Source organism: Parus major, chromosome 5 (assembly GCF_001522545.3).
Source record: "Parus major isolate Abel chromosome 5, Parus_major1.1, whole genome shotgun sequence".
Classification (NCBI taxonomy): domain Eukaryota; kingdom Metazoa; phylum Chordata; class Aves; order Passeriformes; family Paridae; genus Parus; species Parus major.
Genome location: NC_031774.1, coordinates 13,818,562 through 13,837,684, shown reverse-complemented (window position 1 = coordinate 13,837,684; position 19,123 = coordinate 13,818,562). Strand labels below are relative to the sequence as shown.

The 19,123-nt window shown below is 37.5% G+C and overlaps 1 protein-coding gene across 2 annotated transcripts; it reads left to right on the top strand.

Moving 5' to 3' along the window:
• The first annotated feature begins 25 nt into the window (after positions 1-25).
• TSG101 (tumor susceptibility 101) lies at positions 26-18,738 on the top strand. 2 transcript variants are annotated; one of them, XM_015630621.3, is made up of 10 exons: positions 26-164; positions 3,483-3,567; positions 5,416-5,481; positions 6,095-6,258; positions 7,615-7,741; positions 9,933-9,999; positions 11,612-11,706; positions 16,347-16,549; positions 17,500-17,739; positions 18,401-18,738. In XM_015630621.3, exons 1-10 carry the CDS (start codon positions 123-125, stop codon positions 18,488-18,490), a joined length of 1,179 nt encoding a protein of 392 aa, XP_015486107.1. In that variant the 5' UTR covers positions 26-122; the 3' UTR covers positions 18,491-18,738. The 2 variants fall into 2 exon arrangements, with proteins under 2 accessions (XP_015486107.1, XP_015486108.1); XM_015630622.3 differs by having other exon boundaries at positions 27-164; positions 11,615-11,706.
• Positions 18,739-19,123: the final 385 nt, after the last annotated feature.

Genomic DNA, 19,123 nt, shown 5'->3' with positions numbered 1-19,123 from the left:
GCGGCGACGCCGCCGGAAGCGGGCGCGCAGCCGCTTCCTGTGTTTATGTAGGGCCGGGCCGGCGGCACCGGGAGTAGCGGCGGCACCGGGAGCAACACCGGCAGCGAGGGGCGGCCGCCGCCATGGCCGTGTCCGAGAGCCAGCTCAAGAAGATGCTCACCAAGGTACGGGCGGGCGGCAGCGGGGCCCAGCGCCGGGAGGCTCCGGGGGCTTGCAGCGGGAAGGGAGGAAGGGCGCAGCGAGCCTAAAATGGTCGTGCCGAGCTGCGGGGCCGGGCTGGGACAGTGCCGGGCACCAGCGGGGCTGTGCAGGACACACGGCACTGTGCTCCCCGGTTACAGCAGGGGGAAGGCCAGCCCTGCATGGCTGACCGGGGTGAGGTGGGCTTGGTTATAGCCCCTGTGCAAGGAAACGGGAAAATCTCATGGAAGGCAAATCATTAACCACTGAATCATGCAGAGCCACGCGTGCCACTCCTCAAGTGAAAACTGGGCTTTGTCCAGCAGCTAGGAATGAAAACCCCCAAGGCTGACACTAAGGGGGAGTTACGGGATTTTGGATTTTTTTTTTTGGGCAGCATTTAATCATATGTGTAGCCTTTTGAAATGAAGTACGGTAGTTGAGAATACGGTCAAAACCAAAGGCACGTTCACCTGCCTGGGGTCATAAGCAGGTTTTTTTATGAGCTTGAAAATTTAATATTGAATACTTAGTGTCAGCAAATGAGATCATGTATGTATTTGTATACAGCTGCCTGTCTTTATTAAATTAATTATTGTGATTCCATAGAAGAAACAGAATTTAAGATAGTCCAATATCCTTGTTCCCCTGCACCTGTTCATTTTATACTCCTGTCTGACTTTCTGTAGGTGATGAAAAATGAAGATGCTATTTCATTATATTTATTTTTCAAAAATAGTTACACTTTCTGTTCTAGAGAGGGAAGTTTAGTGATATTTCCCATATTGAAAAGTTCAGTGTATGAGTTAGCAAAAGCTTGACCCTAGTTTGGGGAAACCTAAACATTTCATTTATTATTTATATTTACCTGCTGTATTTACCTGATGTCAGATCTTGAGAAACTTCATCTTTCTGTGGTCTGTTTCTTGATATGTAAAATGAGGGGAATGCATTTGTAGTCTGAGAATGGAGGAGGAAAAAAGTCTAGAAATTAAGAATTCAAGTTTATCAGTTTTAGTTACCTTTGTAGAAATCACTAGGATCTTATTTTTTCCGAAGAGATTTTGACATTTCTTGGAAATCAATTTAAGTACAGAAATTAACATTTAATTTTGCTTGTGGCAATAGCTGGAATCATACAACTGTCTCTCTACTATGTAATCATCACTCAATGTAAAAACAGTTCACAATAATATTATCTATATTTGTTTTAATAGAGATATGAAAATACTTGCTTAATGTTCAGGTGTCGTGCCTAATTTTTGAAAGCACCCCCAATAACCAAATTTGTGGTTTATCAGCCCCACTGTGTACCAGAGTCACAGTGTCCCTGCTGAGCAGGCAGGCATTGTTTTGTCAATTCTTGACTCAACTGACTTGAGATTCTTCTGCCCAAAGTGGAAGTAAAGCCTGGCTCTGCTTACTTCTTTACTGTGAGGGTGGTGAAGCACTGGCACAGGCTGCCTAGAAAAACTGTGGATGTTCCATCCTTGGCAGTGTTCGAGGCCAGGCTGGGTGGGTTTCTGAGCAACCTGGGATAGTGGAAGGCTCCCTGCCTTGGAATTGGAGCAAGATGATCTTTAGGGTTGTTTCCAACCCAAACCATTCTACAATCCTTGTGCTTTTTAGGATCTTCTGTTAGCGGAATCCAGTTCTCTTTTTAATAGTGATTATACCAGTTTTGTTGAGGCTCTATCCTGGATCATAAGATTTGTTCCTTTGAAAAGGTACAGCCTTTTAAAAGTTGTGGGTGACCAGCTGTCATTTGTCCTGTAGTGACACGTGCAGTGGTGTGGGTATGTGCTGCCAGTCTCTGGCTGGTGTATGTGGAAGTTCCTCTATCTCCCAGTAACTCCCGTTCCTGCTTCTTCCAGGTGTTGGGGAGGGAGGGAGGAATGCATTCAAATGTTAACAAAGTTGTCTCTCTGTCAAGCCCCTGCTGCACACTCCCAGTGCTGCACTCACTTTCCAAAGGAGGCTGAGATGCTTTGCTGCAGCCCACCAAAAGAGCATCCAGGGGCTGAATGACTTCTGTGCTGGTGCTTCCCTGTGCACACAGGAATCTCTGCTGGAGGGGTTGCTTTCTGTCCCACAGACCAGAATTTTGCAGATAGACCATGTGGCTGTTTTGTCCTTGGTCATTTGAGGAAGATCAGTCACAGCATCACCCGAGCTGCTGGTGCTTCCTGTAGGCAGAGTTGGCGTTGTGGGAAGTGGCGTGGTGGCTTCATCTCTCTCAGTAAATCCAAGTTGTCGTGCCCTGGAGGAACATCCTTGTCAATCTCTGGAGGTGACAGGAAGAGGAGTTAATTTTTAAGCTTCACAACTCATGAGTGTTTGTCAGAGCCAAGGTGACCTTTAGCTGTGGCACCACGGTTTGCTCTTGGGTAATGTCTGGATTAATTTGTTCAGATGTTAACATTTGCGTGCTTTGGATGTCAGACATTTCATTGTGTCTGTCTTCCAACCCTGGTTCAATGAAAGGTTGCTGTCTGTGTTCTTTAGGACACCTGAAGATTGCAATTTTTTAGAATCCTATCAGAATAAAAAAAATTTCAAGGGACCACATTGCTGTCTTTTCAATAGTAATTATCAGGAGGAATGACCACAAGGCTAAAGAGCTGCACTGTGTGGTGAACCAACTCTGGTTGTTGCCCAGGACCTTCTTTGCTGTCTGTGGGCAAAGCTGTGAGATTGGTGAATTCTGTAGTAGTGTAGCAATGGTTTACAGGGCATCTGTGTTTTACTCCCTGCTCCTGATATAAGGAAAGGGGTAAAACCAGTATTATTGCTGGTAATACTGTGCCTTGATATGCCTGCTTTCTAGCTGACAAAATACATGTGTATGCTAATTAATGATTGATAAATGTGGTGTTGCTCTGAAAAGTGCTATGAAATGTATCTGTGTGGTTCAGATCCTAGGTGGCTGTTTATCAGGAATGTTCAAAGCATCACTGTATTTGTTTGGAGGTTACTTTTCTTTTTTTTTTTTTTTAAGACTCACACATATTTCTCAGATACACTTGGTTGTGGTAGAACATGAAAGAAAATGCAGTAGCTCTTTCCAAATCAATGCTTAGACTCTTGTTAAGACTTAACACCTTGTTAAAGTTGGGTAAGTTATATAGACAGTGTTCCAATACAGACAAATAAATTATTATTCCAAACTAAGAGTGGAGAAGAACATCCGTGTATAGATGTAAACTCTCTTAAATGCTGCCTATTGGGTAAAATAAAAAATTTAATTAAATTATACTAAAAATTTAGCTTCTGAAGTAATTTCTTTCTCTTTTGTTTTCCAGTATAAGTATAGGGACCTAACCATACAGGAGACAACCAGTGTTATTACTCAGTACAAGGACCTCAAACCTGTCATGGATTCATATGGTTAGTCTGTGCAAAAAAAATTTTGTTGGTGAATTGTAGATGTGTTAAATGTCTTTGGTAGTTTTTGGGGCAGAGGGGGAAGAAGGTTAACATCAGAAAACATAACCCGAGTTTCTCTTTTTTGTCTCTGACATCAATACTTCTTTAGAAACACAGACTCAGTAATATAGTAAGGTTACTTTAGAAAATAACTATTTAATGTGCCAAGAAGTGTCACGTTTTTCACAGCTTAACTTTTAGTTAATCACTCACTGATGTCATCAGTTGGTGTCCTGAGATTGCTGGTATCTTACAAATTCAGCTTTGCTGCCATATAAAGATGTTTTTAAAATTCTGTGTGGGAAGAACTGTAAATCAATGAAGAAATGCTTCATTTAAAATCATTGTGGTAGTCCTTAAGAGTATGAAGAAGACAGAGTCAAGTTTATAGAAAATTGACATGAGGGTTTCATAACGTAAATTATCAATGATAATCATAGTTTGTTAGCTGTTTTAAAGTCTCTAAGTTAATTTAAATTTAAGTGTGTTAATATGATATCCTAGGGTTTCACAGCACACAGTGAGCCAGTGTAGCTGCTGAGGTCAGCCTTCTTATGGTCACCTTTTTTTAACTGTTACCTGTGGGATTCCTCTGTGATCTGATCTGTATTACTACGTCATCAAAAATTTTAAAGTCTTCTGCTTTTTAAGTTGTATACCTGGATTGAGAAATATTAAGAAGGGACATGAACAGGTAAAAGATGAATTAGTTTTAACTTGAGTAGCTGCAAGCCAGCAGCTGTCACAGAAATAAAAATTCATGCAGTGACTGGAGAAACAAAACAGGAGTGAAAGGACTGTGGCTGGAATAGCTGCACAAGTTTGCATAAGATGATGATCATAATTCCAAATATCCTTGAGCTGTAGCCATTTGTGTTCCCTAATGCTCTTTAAGCTGCCTGGAAGAGGCTAAGCACAGAATCACTTACAGATAATGAGTATTATTTGTAGCAGTGACATCAGCTGTAAGAAAATGATTACATTGCTGATAAGATAGTTTCCAAGTTCATATTAATAATGAAGTATATACCCCCACTGAAATCCCAGCATGTTGAACCTGCCTTTGCAGAACATCAGCACCACCATAATTGTGCACAGTAACCTACATTTGAATTATGGCTAGAAACTTTCAGGAAGAATTAAGGAGATAAAAGGTTCCTCAATAGAAGCTGATTTATTCAGCCAAGAATAATGTATTGGATTGAAAGTATGAAAAAACTAAATACAGCAACTCAGTACATTTAGGTCAAAGTTCTTGTGCAGTTTGTGGCTAAGATTTGGCAGAGTCAAGCACTCTTTCTTTCCTCTTCAGTGTGTTACTGTTTGATTAAATTACTGATTCTTTACTGTGGCCCAAGAATTTTTCAGTATTCTTGCTGACCTGCTTTTTGAAGAAAACCCAAGGTATTGTTTTATAAAACTCAGATGACAGTTGTTTTTTTAAATCAAGTTTGAGTTCGGATTATTTTTGCAGCACTTTGCGAGCAATTTGTGTTCCTTGCAGTTTGCACGGTTCCAGCATTTTACTTGAATCACTTGAGTCACTGAATGAGGAAACAGTTTTATTTGTAGAGAAGGTAGTTTGACAATGATTAGTCATTCATTTCTCAGAAGTGTGTGATTCATGAGGAGTTACCTGACTGCAGACAGTCATTTGCTAATCCATAAATGTGCAAGAGCTGAACCTTTCAGGCTGAGTTTATATTTATATGTGTGAAAACTTTTGCCAATAAATAGATGGGGAATAACCTGAATCAAGATAAGTATAACCAATTTTTTTTTTTAAAAAGATTGTTTGTTCTCTTTCAGTTTTTAATGATGGTTCATCCAGGGAGTTGATGAGCCTCACTGGAACCATTCCTGTGCCTTACAGAGGTATGCATGTATAATTATAATCATCCCTATTATTTTCCTAAATTGCATGACAAACTTAGATTTGTCCAGATTCAACTTCACTACTTTGGTGATCACTCTTTTCTTGAAATCCTTGACTTCCAAAAGGAAGTAAAGTCCAAAGTAAAATAATTTAAAGAAATTGTTCTCAATTTTTGCTGCAGGATAAAATTTGCATGCTGAGCATTGCTTCTTCGGTCATTTACAGCTTTGTAGCATCTTTTTCCTTTCAGCAAAGCATGTTTTTTTCAGGTTTGTCAGTTGAATGAAGGTTGCAAACCATTTATTGCTGCATCTAATGATAATTCAGATTAGAGTCCTATAGCGTTGCATTATAGAACAAATGAGATTGTGTATTAGTGGTGAGTGATGATTATAAATCAAAATTAAATTGTTCTGAAAAACTTTGAGTTTGTGGCCATAGTGTTACCTATTCATTGAATGTTATTATTAGTAGATTTTGGCTCTGGCTTCAAACTTTGTACAGTTGAGTTTACTGGGCTTAGGAATTTTTTGTGAATCTGAATACAGGAGGACAGTTGAAGAATTGAAGAATTGAAATAACTTCTATAATCTTTCAAAATATCTTTTCTAGGTAACACATATAACATCCCAATTTGCTTGTGGCTGCTGGACACCTACCCTTTCAACCCCCCAATTTGTTTTGTTAAACCCACTAGCTCTATGACAATAAAAACTGGGAAGCATGTTGATGCAAATGGAAAAATATATCTTCCCTACCTGCATGAGTGGAAATATGTAAGTATAGGGAATTTGAAATTCTCAAACTGCTCATTCTGCATTCCTCAAGATAGCTGTATCATTTTTAATAAAAACCATAGTCTTCATTAGAGATCTTAAACCATTTTAAAATAAAATCAACTGGTTTTTGGAATGTCTTAAAGGTCAGGATATTGCATTCTGTGTTCTGGTTATTTAAGGTAATTAATTGTATCTTCAGTTACAACTTGTCTGATTAAATAGTGCAGCATAAGGTGTCCTCTCCCCTGGCAAGAGTGTGATGTGAAGATTTGTGAGATAAGAATATTTACAGAAGAGAAATCATAAATTTACTTAAAACACCTCTGTGACTAAAAAGGACTTCTACAAGCACTTGGACTTCTTTATATAGATATTTCTGGAGCCTCATGTATGTGGATATATTTGCTTTACCAATAAATAGAGGCATTGAGCAGTGCAGGCCTCATAGAAATTTTGGCCAGAACATGGACTTGTAAAGAAGATAAACTGTGTTAAGAAGATTAGAAAAATGAAACAAGATACATGGTTCTGTAAAAAGCAATTTACAGGAATACTTTATTAAGGATGGGTGGTAGTTCAGTGCTTGGATAGTAATAGTGGAAAAAGACTGCCCAGGTCAGGTGTTGCACAAAGCAAGAGGATCATCTAAAGTGCAGCTGATAAAGAATTCTTTCAGTTTGAGAGGTTGGTAAAAATAAGTAAATGGATTATAGAGCTAAGTAAACTTGGAATTGGGGTATTTAATGTAGTGCTGCATTCATGATGCTTGTTCTTATTTTGGCAAAATGAAATCATGCCTATATTAAGTAATTATAAACAGGGAAGCCTGGTTTAACTGCATTTAAAGGGGGTTTGTGCCATTCCTTAGTGGGTTAGAATATTTTTTCTCTTGAGACATTCTGAATCAGAGCAAAGGCTGTGGTGTATGAAACTGAAATGTCTAAAAAACTTTGGGATCTGTATGTTTTTTCATGTTGGGGAGTGGATTTAATTTTTTTAAATGTTATTACAATTCATCATTGGACACTTAAACTCAGTCATTTAATGTCCTGCAGTTGATATGGAACCATGTATTACCCAGTTTATTCTGTGTGTAAATGTGGCTGCTGGTGTATTTTGCTCTATGGTTTTGAGTACCAGCTGACTGGCTTGGTATCTGTAATAGATTCCAGAAAGTCAGTTAATTATGCACATATGTATACAGATAGAGATTTAAGAAAATTTAAGAAAATTAAAACTCACAAATAAAAGGAATGCTTTTGTGAGCTGATAGAATGGCATCCTGGTGCTGCGACAGTCAGTTAAACTCTCTGTTAGCAAAATCAACTACTTGTGATTTGCTTTCCCTCCCAGCCCCAGTCAGACTTGTTGGAGCTGATCCAGGTCATGATTGTCGTGTTTGGAGAGGAACCTCCAGTGTTTTCTCGTCCTACTGCTTCTTCCAGCTACCCCCCATACCAGGCAACAGGCCCACCAACCAGTAAGTGTTCACCACTACTGATTTCTGTAAATAATCATGTTAATATTTCAAAGGGATTGTTGTCCTGCACAGTTTGCCCACAGATAATGTATTTTACTTTTTATATTGCTGGCTGATGAATTCACCTGGGCTGTACTTTACCTTGTTGGACTCAATGATCTTGAAGGTCTTTTCCAACTTAAAAGGTTCTGTGAATCTAAGAATTCATGTGGGGTTTTGAAGGGGAAAAATCAAGTTTGTATTACAACACAGCAAAACCCAGACAAAACCAGAACACACTCAAACACCACCAAGCTCCTCAAAACAACCAGCATCCTGTCAGCATTCCAAGACAGACTGACAAAGAGATTATTCAAATAACTTTGTATCTCAATTTTTTTCATTCTAATAATACAAGCCCATCTTTTAAGTATCCTTCAACCATTGATTTCATAAGCATGAGAAAGCCTACAGCTTGTGTTTTCTATGCCCACACTCCTGTTCTCCTGTTTGTGTGGTTTATTTTTCTTTTTTTTTTTTTTCTTTTTTTTTCAAATTGCTGGCTGAAGATTAAAAAAAAACCTGCCTCTTTTTATTGTTTGTTCTCTGTTGATTTGGTGTTCTGACTTGGTACCCATTCTTATTTTCTTGCAAAAATCCTCAAGACTTTTAAAATAATTTATTTTTTTAAACTTCTGGAGGCATCTTATTTTAAGGACTGGGGATGGATAGGTGGGGGGAAACAGAAAATCCTAGAAATTCTTCTTGGAGGAGACTCTGTATTGGGTGGGAAAAAGCCAAAAAAAACAGTAGCACAGACCTCCTCAAGTCAAAGACTGGGACAGAAGTAAAAGGGGAGCAGTTTAGCTGGAGATTGTTTATTTAATAATGTTGTAACAGTTCCACATGAATTTAATGGTACAGTAGCTGTATTTGGGGTTATTTATTTCTGCCAGATTTTTAAGGTTATGTTCATTTTCTATTGAAATATGGCTTTTACTTGATCACAGTGTTACATTTGAAAAGCTGAAGTGCTATTCATTGCCATTTCCAATTTTAGAATTGGAATCCATTTTTAGCAAGGTGTCAGGCACTGAACCTGTGAGAAAATGGGTAGCAAACATAAATGGGACCATTAGGAATAATTAGGTGTTTGGGACTTTGCAGTTTATCTGTGGCTACCCTGCTTGTGAGAGCACCAGATCGGATTGTCCTGATTTTCCAGGAACAGTGGGGGTCAGTATAAGTGTAGTTTAGCAGAGGCTGTGACTTGTGCCTTAAGGACAAACGTTCAGTGAACCACATTTGATTATTCTTGTAGTCACTCAAAGCTGAAGTGCTTTGAATTACTATTTTGAATTGAATTGAGCTGAATTACTATGAATTACTTCATAGCTGAAGTAATTTTAATAAAAATGTTTCAGAGTTTTGAAATGACTAATAACTACTTAATTTTACTGGTGTAATCAGACTTTCCTTATTTTACAGACATTTAGGGCTTGGGTTTTTTCACATTATAGATACATTGTTTAAGAAGAAATTAAGTCCTTTGACAAAAATTTTAATCATTTGAAAGCATTGAAGGCTGGGAATAGGTCAGTTCTTAAAAAAAGAAAAAGCTATTTGATGAAATATTCCTAAAATTTGCTAGAAATGTGGAATAAGTATGTCCAAAACATAATTTTGTCAGCTTTACAAGAAAAATCTTAAACTTGCTAAGACTATTCAGACATTTATATATGCTGATAACAAATTTTTAAATACAACTTCTAAATAGCAGAAATTACTTTGCTATAAGATAAGGACATGTTTAGATCATTAAACACCTAATCAACTACTCTGAATGTAATTAAATTATACACTTGTTATTTAGTGAGTAGAGATCACTGGCTAGAAAGGTTAAATTCTTTTTTCAGCTATTACATAAAAAATGGAGACAGCTCTTCAGGTGGGTCATCTTTAATACCATGTTTTGGGGTTTTTTTCTGAGTACTCTAGCTGCAGATTGTTGTTGGTTTTTTTTTTCCTTAGTAAACCTATTTGTTGTGTATTTTTAAATCAACACCTGTTTATCCATGCAGTGATTAAAGTAATGATTAAGAAAAGCATCAATGCAACAATAAGGTTATTTTATAGATGAGGAATAACTTCTTTACATTGATGGTTTTAACTTCTGAAATGTAAAACTGCACAAAACTCTTGTTTTATTTAGCTTCCTATGTGCCAGGAATTCCAGGTGGAATATCTCCCTATCCACCATCAAGCACTCCAAACCCCAGGTAAGAGCCCCTTTAAACTGTCATCATTTACCTGACAGAGCATTTCACTGAATAGTGTTTTATCATAACTGTAGTTTCTTATGGTGTATTTGATATATGATTATTCATGTTAGCAGGGTTTGTTAAAAGTGAGGGCTGAATTCTTGTCAGTAGCCAAAATTGGAGGAAGGTTTAGCTTTCTTAGAGTTTCTTCAAATAAAATATATATGGGTGTGATAAATAGACTTTGAAATTACCTAACTCCTGTAATCCTACCTAACTCATATATTTTCATGAGGTTGATATGTTTACATGATATAGAAAGATATGTACCCCTAAAAGTCAATATTTTATTAGCAACTCAAAAATTGACCAAAACCTTGCTGGGTTAATACAAACCTTGACTCCAGCATACATGGGGACTTACAGCACTCTAAAGGAATTTGAAGTAACACAAAGTTACTTCAGAAGCTTCTTATAAATATTAACCAGGATTTTTTTCTATATAATAGCTTGGAATAAAGCATTTCCAGAAGACTTACAGATCTGTTGTAGTAAATAATGAGATGTTGACTACTGCCTCCTAGTGTGTGCTTATATTTTTTACACCATAATTAATGGGTTTTATGGTTAATATTCTTATGTCCTAATTTTGTGGTAGGAGCATATGAGATTTTGGTGTAATATGGATCATTTTTATTTTTAAAAAAAATTTAAAATGTAAAAACCTGTGTGGATTGTGAGTGGGGAGTGTTGTTTTAAGAGCAGAAAATTTAAGATTTTTTTAAAGTTCTTACAGCATTTCTTTTCCTCCTAAATATGTTTGTTTAAAGTGCTCTTGATGGTCCTACAAAAGTAATAGAACTGTTTATAACATTTATAATTTATGAAATAATAGGAAGGTTTTAAGAATTATTAAATTTGCAGTTACCTGAAGAAAGACAGCACATGCTTATTTTATATTTTGCAGGGGTTTTTGGGCCAGCTTATGTAACTATTACTATTGTTAATACTCTGCTGCATGCAGGTGTTTGTCAGTCTAGTACTGACTAATTTGTGTCCTTGCTTTAATTGATAGCAAATATATTTTAGAAAGGTGTTGTAGACTGTCACACACCATTTCATAATTGTTTCAGTGAGAAAATGAATATTTTTGCTTTCTTTATCCTTCAGAACAGGAGTGAGAATTTCTGGGGGAGTTTGTTTCACCTTGCAACCATATTTTTGCACTTTTTTACATTTTTAGGTTTACATAAAGCAGTTTATCAGTCATCGTCTTAACTGTTCTCATATAAAAAAATTACTAATTTGAAATTGTTCTGTGGGAGTTTGTAGCGAATAATTTCTTTTGGATACTTGTGGGATTTCATATAGCAAAACTAAGAGATTCAGGAGAATTTGTTATCCAAATGTTGACCAGGCAATAACTAGATAGGGTTTCAGATAAAATGGTATCTTAAATAATAGCAGAAATACCAGTTGTGAAAGATGTTCATGTAAACAGGAAAAAGGCCTGCAATTTTAACATTTTGTTATGTAAATATTTTTTTAACATGGTGGCAATAAAGATAATCTAGGTGGATGATATTTTACTAATAGTTTCATAACATTAGTGTATTTTTCTTTGTCAAAGCAGCTACCCAAACTATCCTTATCCAGGTGGTGTTCCCTTTCCAGCAACCACTAGTGTTCAGTACTACCCTTCTCAGCCTCCTGTCACCACTGTTGGTGAGTACCTTGGAAAGGGTTTCTCTGAAATGAAGCTTCTCTCTATAACTGATACATAAAGAAATAAAATGGAAAAAGGAATGTGTTCTAACTCTGAACTTCCAAAGCATTGATCTTTAATTAAAATTTATTCAAAGGAAGAAAGAAATACATTTTATTCACCTTCATTCAGAATTTGATAAATTCCTGGGTTTATGCAATACCTTGTGTGGGCTGTGTAGATATTTTGAAGAGCACTGCATGTAACTACGTGGGGTTTTCCTTGCCCTTTAACTGTACATAACTTTTGATTGTCTGCATTGCTCTGTTCATGGTTTAGAAAAATACCTTTGTCATCATTTAAACATCTAATGGACTCTATTTATACTTTCTTTCCTCCCAGAGTAGTAACTTCCTAAAGTAGCAGTTTGGAATGAGCTTCATTTTTAGTGAGGTTCTTCTCCAGCCTCTCCCCTGTTGCTTCTTACTGATCTCTCTCTACTTGTCACTTCCTCCTTTGTTCCCTTCAGCATCAGGATTATTTAGGGTGTTGACCTGTGTCTTTTCCCAGTCTGCTGCTCTGTGGCCCTGGCTTTCTACCCTGCCCCTCACTTTAAGTGTATGTGTAGCAGATTGGGAACCAGTAATAAATGTCATCTAGTTAAGCTGGTGCAGTAACTTTCCAGGTGGCTGATAGTCCTTTTGGCATGGTTATATGGTGAAGGTGTAGCTTCTGTTGACATGTTGTTCACACTAGCAATCTGTTGTAGACTCTTGAGCCCCGTAATTTAGAGGTGCATCCATAGGTTCTTCATTTAATATGTGAACTCCCAGTTATTTATGGAATGACCTGAGTCAGAGTCATAGAATGTCTTTTCTTTCCAGAGCTTTGTGTATTTTGTGATTTTCCTTCACATACATGGGGACATGGCAAGGGAAGAGAGATGCTTCTACTTTACTCTTACTAAAATATCTGAGGAGTTCTGTTACTACAGAATTTGAAAGCAGCAGTAAGTTGTATGTTGTGTTTTTCTTGTGCCTGATCCTGTCCTTTGTGTCCAAGTTCTTTCAGCCTTTTCGATTAAGAAAGTATTTTCTGAAAGTTCTTGGCTGCTTCAGTGGTCCCCTCCGCTCTGAGGTGATGTGAGTTTGCACAGTGCAAAGAAGCTGCTGTGTCACTCAAGTACCTCAAACAGTGCTTGGTGTTGTGGGGCTGCACTTGTGTCTTGGAGAATTAAAGGTTTTCACTGGCTCTTGTGTAGGGAGCTGATAACCTTCCTAGGGGAAGTTGGCTTTCTGCAGCGTCTTTCTCAAACAAACCCAGTTTTGCCTTTATGTAGCAGAGTGTTAATTTAAAATAGAAATATATTCTATTTAATTTCTTCCCCTCATTTTTTCTTTGAATAGAGGTGCAGTTATCTGCCAAAGATAGAAAACTCTTCCAGTCCTGAGTTAGATCATCTGTGATAGCATGTTGTAATGCCAGGTTTCATAGTGACAATTTAACATTACACTGACTCATTTGCTGCAGTGAGGTAAAAGCCCTACACCTGGTTTACATGGCTTATCTCTTGTGCCAGATAAAAAGCAAACACATCTCTTTAATCATCCACTACACTTAAAATACTGTGAGGCGTTTTTGTTGTGTTTGTTTTGTTGGGTGTTTTTTACAGTCCAGTATTGTTCTTTAACTGAAAATGTTTCTTTCCTGTACAGTTTGTTTGTTTGGCTGTGGTTTATTGTGATAGTTTATTTAGCAGCATATCAGTTGTTACAACTTCATTCAGAGTTTTTTGTGGGGGGTGGTGGCGGTGTGTTTTCTACAGTGAGCCTAGTTTGAATTGAATGAAAATGTTCATGCAAAATAGCTCAAGTTTTTCACAGTCACTGGTTTTTCAAATAGTCCTTTAGTCTTTTTCTTTCTTTTCAGTCATCTGCCATTAATTACTTTCCTGATGCAGTTACTGGTTTGATGATTCTGTAAGGTCACTTCTGAAACCAGACTCTGCCTAGTAAAGGTTAAAGGTTTCAGAGTTCTGTGGATTTAATGACCATGTGCCATGAAATCTTCCCCAAGCTGGGCTAATTATGGAAGTGACAGAAGACACTACAGGTTCATGCTCTGTAAGAAGATACATTGATTGAGCTGTATTAAAATAATGCTTTTTATGTTCAAAGACCTCTTCCATATCTGGTGGCATTTCTCTGTGAACTTTCATTGTGTTAGGTGTATTGTGATTTTTTTTTTTTTCCCCTCTGTCCCACTTTATTGTTAAAGTGAGCCTTGCATAAAAACTCCCAGAGTGAGAGATGTCAGGGGAAAGAAAGTAAGCGTATGTTGTACTGATACTGTTTCTGGCTGATTCTAACTTTGTGTTAGAGTATAATTCATTATGTAAAGTAAACTAACTAAAATCATACTAATGCTGTTTTTTGAAGGGAAGTCAGGTCTTTTAGATTGAGAGCAATTACCTGCCGTAATCAGGAAGTCCTGTACAGTGAATAAACTCTATCCTAGATAGTTTGACTGACTTGGTTTGAGTTTTATTTCTCAGTGTAGGAAGTGCTGTTGTTCTTTTCTCCTTTTCATAAGAAGCAACAATGATGGATTCCTGAGTTTGTGTGTATAGTGTTATTTGACAATTTCTGTTGCTGCCTCTAATAGTTAACCAAATTTAGCAAATTATCTTATTGACTGACAACAGGGTGAATTTTTTAGGCCAGAACTGTAAATTGCATGAAGTGTTGGGACATTCATATTTTCTTAAGGCTGTCTTTGCACCAGTTGTTTAAAAATTCAATCTCTGTTTTTCAGTGGCAATTTGCTTATTTTTTTGAAAAAGTACACATATTGTGTTGCAACTTACATGTATGGAAAATGCTTACATTAATTATGATCAAAACTTAAGGTTTTTATATTTTAGAAGGCTTTGGTGGATTAGTAAGCATGATGTGCTTCTTCATGTAGTTCCTGTCATTCATTTGCATAGCTTTAATTTTCCATCCACATGGCTTGGTGCAGGTTTTGCAGACAAGAACAGAGTGAAAAACATAGGGAAGAGATACAAATTTATAGAGTCTTGTTTTGATAGCAGATGTAAAACAAAAATAAAGTCTTCAATTATACAAGATTCACATGAGCAATGATGAGTATTTTTTTTCATTTTGTTGTTTTTTGAAATCTAGGGTGCTGGAAAATACGATGTGCATAATGCTGTAACAGCTTCAAGGTTTTGATAGCTATGTCTCTGGATAAAAAGATACTCTGATAAAGGTTCTTATTTTCTTTTGCAGTTACAGAGCTTCAAATCTCACTGCATTTCATTCATAGCGTTTGTGAAGTTTAGGCACAAAAGCTGCTGTAATTCTTGCTTTGTCAGTATTTGTTCCAATCCAATTGAAATTTCACTGATCTAGAAGGTGTGAGGCACAAGCCTGGGGAAACTGTGACCCTCCAGTTATTCCCACAGAATAACTGAAGTGGTTTGTGATAAATATCAGTAGCCACTTCACATTTGCTAGAGCACTCTTGAGTTTCCTGGTCTGGAGACACACCGCACTTCTTGTGAGAGACACAAAGAACTTATCTTTCTATTTAAAAGTGTGTTAGTGACAGACTCTTGAAATTATCTTTGAAAGGCTGATTTGCAAAAGCATGTTCAGGTCTCTTGCCCCTCATGCTCACTTGCCCATAGGGATGCACTGTTCTTTATCCTGGAGGAAGTGATCCTTGAATATTCACCTACTCTCTTTGACGCCTCTTCCCTCTGTGGTAAATTCCCATGGAATTCTTCCAAGAAGGTCTGTGAAAAGGCCACAGTTAGCTCTCATTAAGTCCAGGGTTGCAATCTTATTCATTGCCCTGCTTTCTACTTGTGGGATGCATAACTTCATGATCTTGTGGTCACTGTGGCCAAGGCTGCCCCAACCTTCGCATCTCCAACCAGACATTCCTTGTCAGTTTTACAGTGTCCAGCAGCACATCTTTCCTCGTTTGCTGCATCTGTATCAGAAAGTTACTGTCAGTGCTTTCCAGGAATCTTTTGGATTGTGTGTTCCTGCCTGTGTTGTCCCTCCAGCAGGTGTCAGGGTGGTTCCCCATGAGAACCTGGGCTGCATGCCCTTCCTGGAAGTATCCCACTTGTGCTGCATGGGTGGTCTTTATAATTCTCTCTTTGTCTTTCGTAGTTCAAAGCTTTCCTTACCAGGCCAGGCAAGTCTGAAAAAAAAAATCAGAAACAAAAGAAACCTGGACTAATACCTGTAGTAGGTAAATTCATTGTCTTGAGCCATCTGCTACATTAATTGTAGTTGAATACATCCAGCCATTAACTCATGTTCTTCTTTAAAAGGTCTTGGGCTAGCAACATTTATGGATTTCAGAGGAAACGGCCACCCTAATTTTAAAGTAAAAAAAGAGTGTGGATATGGGAATAGTGAAGTGAGTGAATGGATGCACTCTTTAATTTACTTGTGTCCATCCTAATGTATGTTATCTCACTGTGGTCTCTTTGCTGCTTCTGGAAATTATTATGGAGAGCAGCTTATTTTACTGTCTCACGTTGCTGAAGTACATAGAGCAGCTTGGCCACTGGTAATTCCAACCAGCTTCATAGTGCAGCACAGCATTAATCTAACACTTGTGAAACCTCCTTGTGCAGGACCCAGCAGAGATGGCACCATCAGCGAGGACACCATCCGCGCTTCCCTCATCTCGGCCGTCAGTGACAAACTGAGGTGGCGGATGAAGGAGGAGATGGATCGCGCACAAGCTGAGCTCAATGCCTTGAAACGCACCGAAGAGGACCTGAAGAAAGGGCACCAGAAACTGGAAGAGATGGTGACTCGCCTGGATCAAGAAGTGGTAAGCTGAGAGGAGCCACTGCTCCCCCCCTGAGTATTCCTAGTAGTGAACAGAAGCTTGTAGTTGATCATTAAGTATGATAGAAATAACAAAGCTTCCAGTGCATTGTGCTTTTTCTCTTTCACAGCTGGGGGGGCTTGTGCTCAGACTGAAGCAAGTCAGAAATAGCAGTGTCAGTGAGATGTAGTGTCCTGCATGTGCCTTACAAATGTCACTGCTCAATAGTAGAGGAACAGTATTGTTTTTCCCCATTCTTCCTGTGAAAGATGTTAGTGGTGTGAGATTATTTCATATTTGCATCTCAGTTTCCTGATAATAATGTGTAACAGCAGCACTGGAGAACATTTCAGAGCCTTAGTGCAGAGAACACTGATTTTGGTCACAGCCTCCTTGTATAACTTCTTTCCCAGAAGTCTCTCCTACTCACAGTATGCTCAGAAATTCTTGCAGTTTTTCATTAAGGTATCTTCCGCTTAGTCCATCTGCTCCTTGCACTGCTGTTCAGGAGTAAGATTTTGGGACTGACAAACGGTTTCTGAAACCAGCTCAGTGTTCAGACGTGGTTTAAAAAAATTACAAGAAATTATTAATTGGACTAGAGAACTGGCAATATGGCATTCCAAAGAAAATAATTACTTCGGCTTTCCTTTTACAATCTTCAGCTAGTTTAAATGGTCATTTTTCCTTATGGCAAGTTGGAAATACTTGGAGTGTTGGCATGCTTTCTCTACAGTTATGGATGGGTATATGCATAATGGGTAATGGATTGACATTATCTAAAGCAGATGTTACTTTTTTAAAATAATCTGAAATCTACAGATTGATAGCTCTTTCTTTTGTAAAAATCACAATAAAGATAAACAAAGAAGTACAGAATGAACTGGTATGTCTAAAAATCTTTCATCTAGACCATTGTATCACAAGAAGATAAACATCTTAATTATTTTTAGGCTGAAGTTGACAAGAACATTGAACTTCTCAAAAAGAAGGATGAGGAGCTCAGTTCTGCCTTAGAGAAAATGGAAAGTCAGTCAGAAAATAATGACATAGATGAAGTTATAATTCCTACAGCACCACTTTACAAGCAGATCCTGAACTTATATGCAGAGGAAAATGCAATTGAGGACACCATCTTCTACCTTGGGGAAGCATTGAGACGTGGAGTGATAGATTTAGATGTCTTTTTAAAGGTAGGTTTCTTGGGATGTTTTTAAGATGTGCATTTTAAGTGTGTTTACTTTGGACTCTTTGGTTCAGCTTACTAACATTCATGATCTCTCCACAGAAGAGGATCCTGTAAGAACAGGAATGTTTATACATTCAAGCATACATTTTAGAAAGGGATTTCAGAATTTAAAGACCAATTTTAAAAGCATTATAGATACAAAGTCATATTGTGTCCTTCTTCTATAGTTCTGTTTATCTACTGTTAGAAGAACGATTCTCTGTTCCATGGGAAGTGCATTAGTCTGATTTTACCTTATAGAGTTCATATTATTACTTTGATAAGAATATCTGTGGAGTTAATTATTAACTAATTTCTTTAAGTTATAGTAAATAATATAAATTAAAAAATTTTATATTAATTATAATTAATATAAAAAATATAGTAAATAATTAAAAATCACAAAAAATAGACTGTAATGATTGCATTTGGCAGCCACCTGCCAGTCATTTTAAGCCAAGAAAATTGAATTAAGTAGAATATTGAATTAAGGGTTTCCAAAAAACTGACATCCCATTTGGGTCACATAATGTGCCGTGCTTCGAACATTTGTATTGCAGTAGTTTGTATCAGAACTTTACCAGTTCTGTAAAGATTGTTGCCAGCTGTTGTTTTTATTTCTGCAGCATGTACGTCTCCTGTCTCGCAAGCAGTTCCAGCTGAGGGCTTTGATGCAGAAAGCAAGGAAGACTGCTGGACTCAGTGATCTCTACTAAATTCCCAGACTTTACCTGGGAAATTAGATCTCCTTGTTAAGCAGCCATTCTCTTGATCTTTCTCTTAATCAGTAGGTGCCCAGAGTAAGTTATTACATCATCCAAGTGTAAGATATTTTGAATCAATAATATATTTTCTTTTTGGTAAAGACTAGCTTTTATTAATGCACTTTCTATCTCCTGTAATCTTTGTGCTGGTGGACTTAACGCTGAATAAAATTTGTCGCATATTTTCTTCCTCTACAGAACAGAGTATGATGTGCTTTTTTTTCAAATATGCAGTGCCAGCTTAACCATGCTTTCACTTTACTTGTGAGATTTGGAAGATGTTGTGCCAAACTGGAAAAAATCACTTTTATTATGACCAGAGAAAACTGAAAACTTAAAAGGTTCTAGGTCTCAGCAGCATAGCTTAAGACTGAGCCTTTGCCTTAAGGCTTTTCCCATTACTGCTGGCTCTGAAGAGGTTGGAGTTCATTTTAAAAGTCTGGGAAAGACTTACATAACTATGTAACTACCTGAAGCCTCCAGCACAGCTGCACACATAACATTATTATACAGGTGATGTTTGAGTTAGTATGACTTGAAAAGTAGAACTGATTTAAGTGGGTGGAAGTAGAACTGCTAATGTGG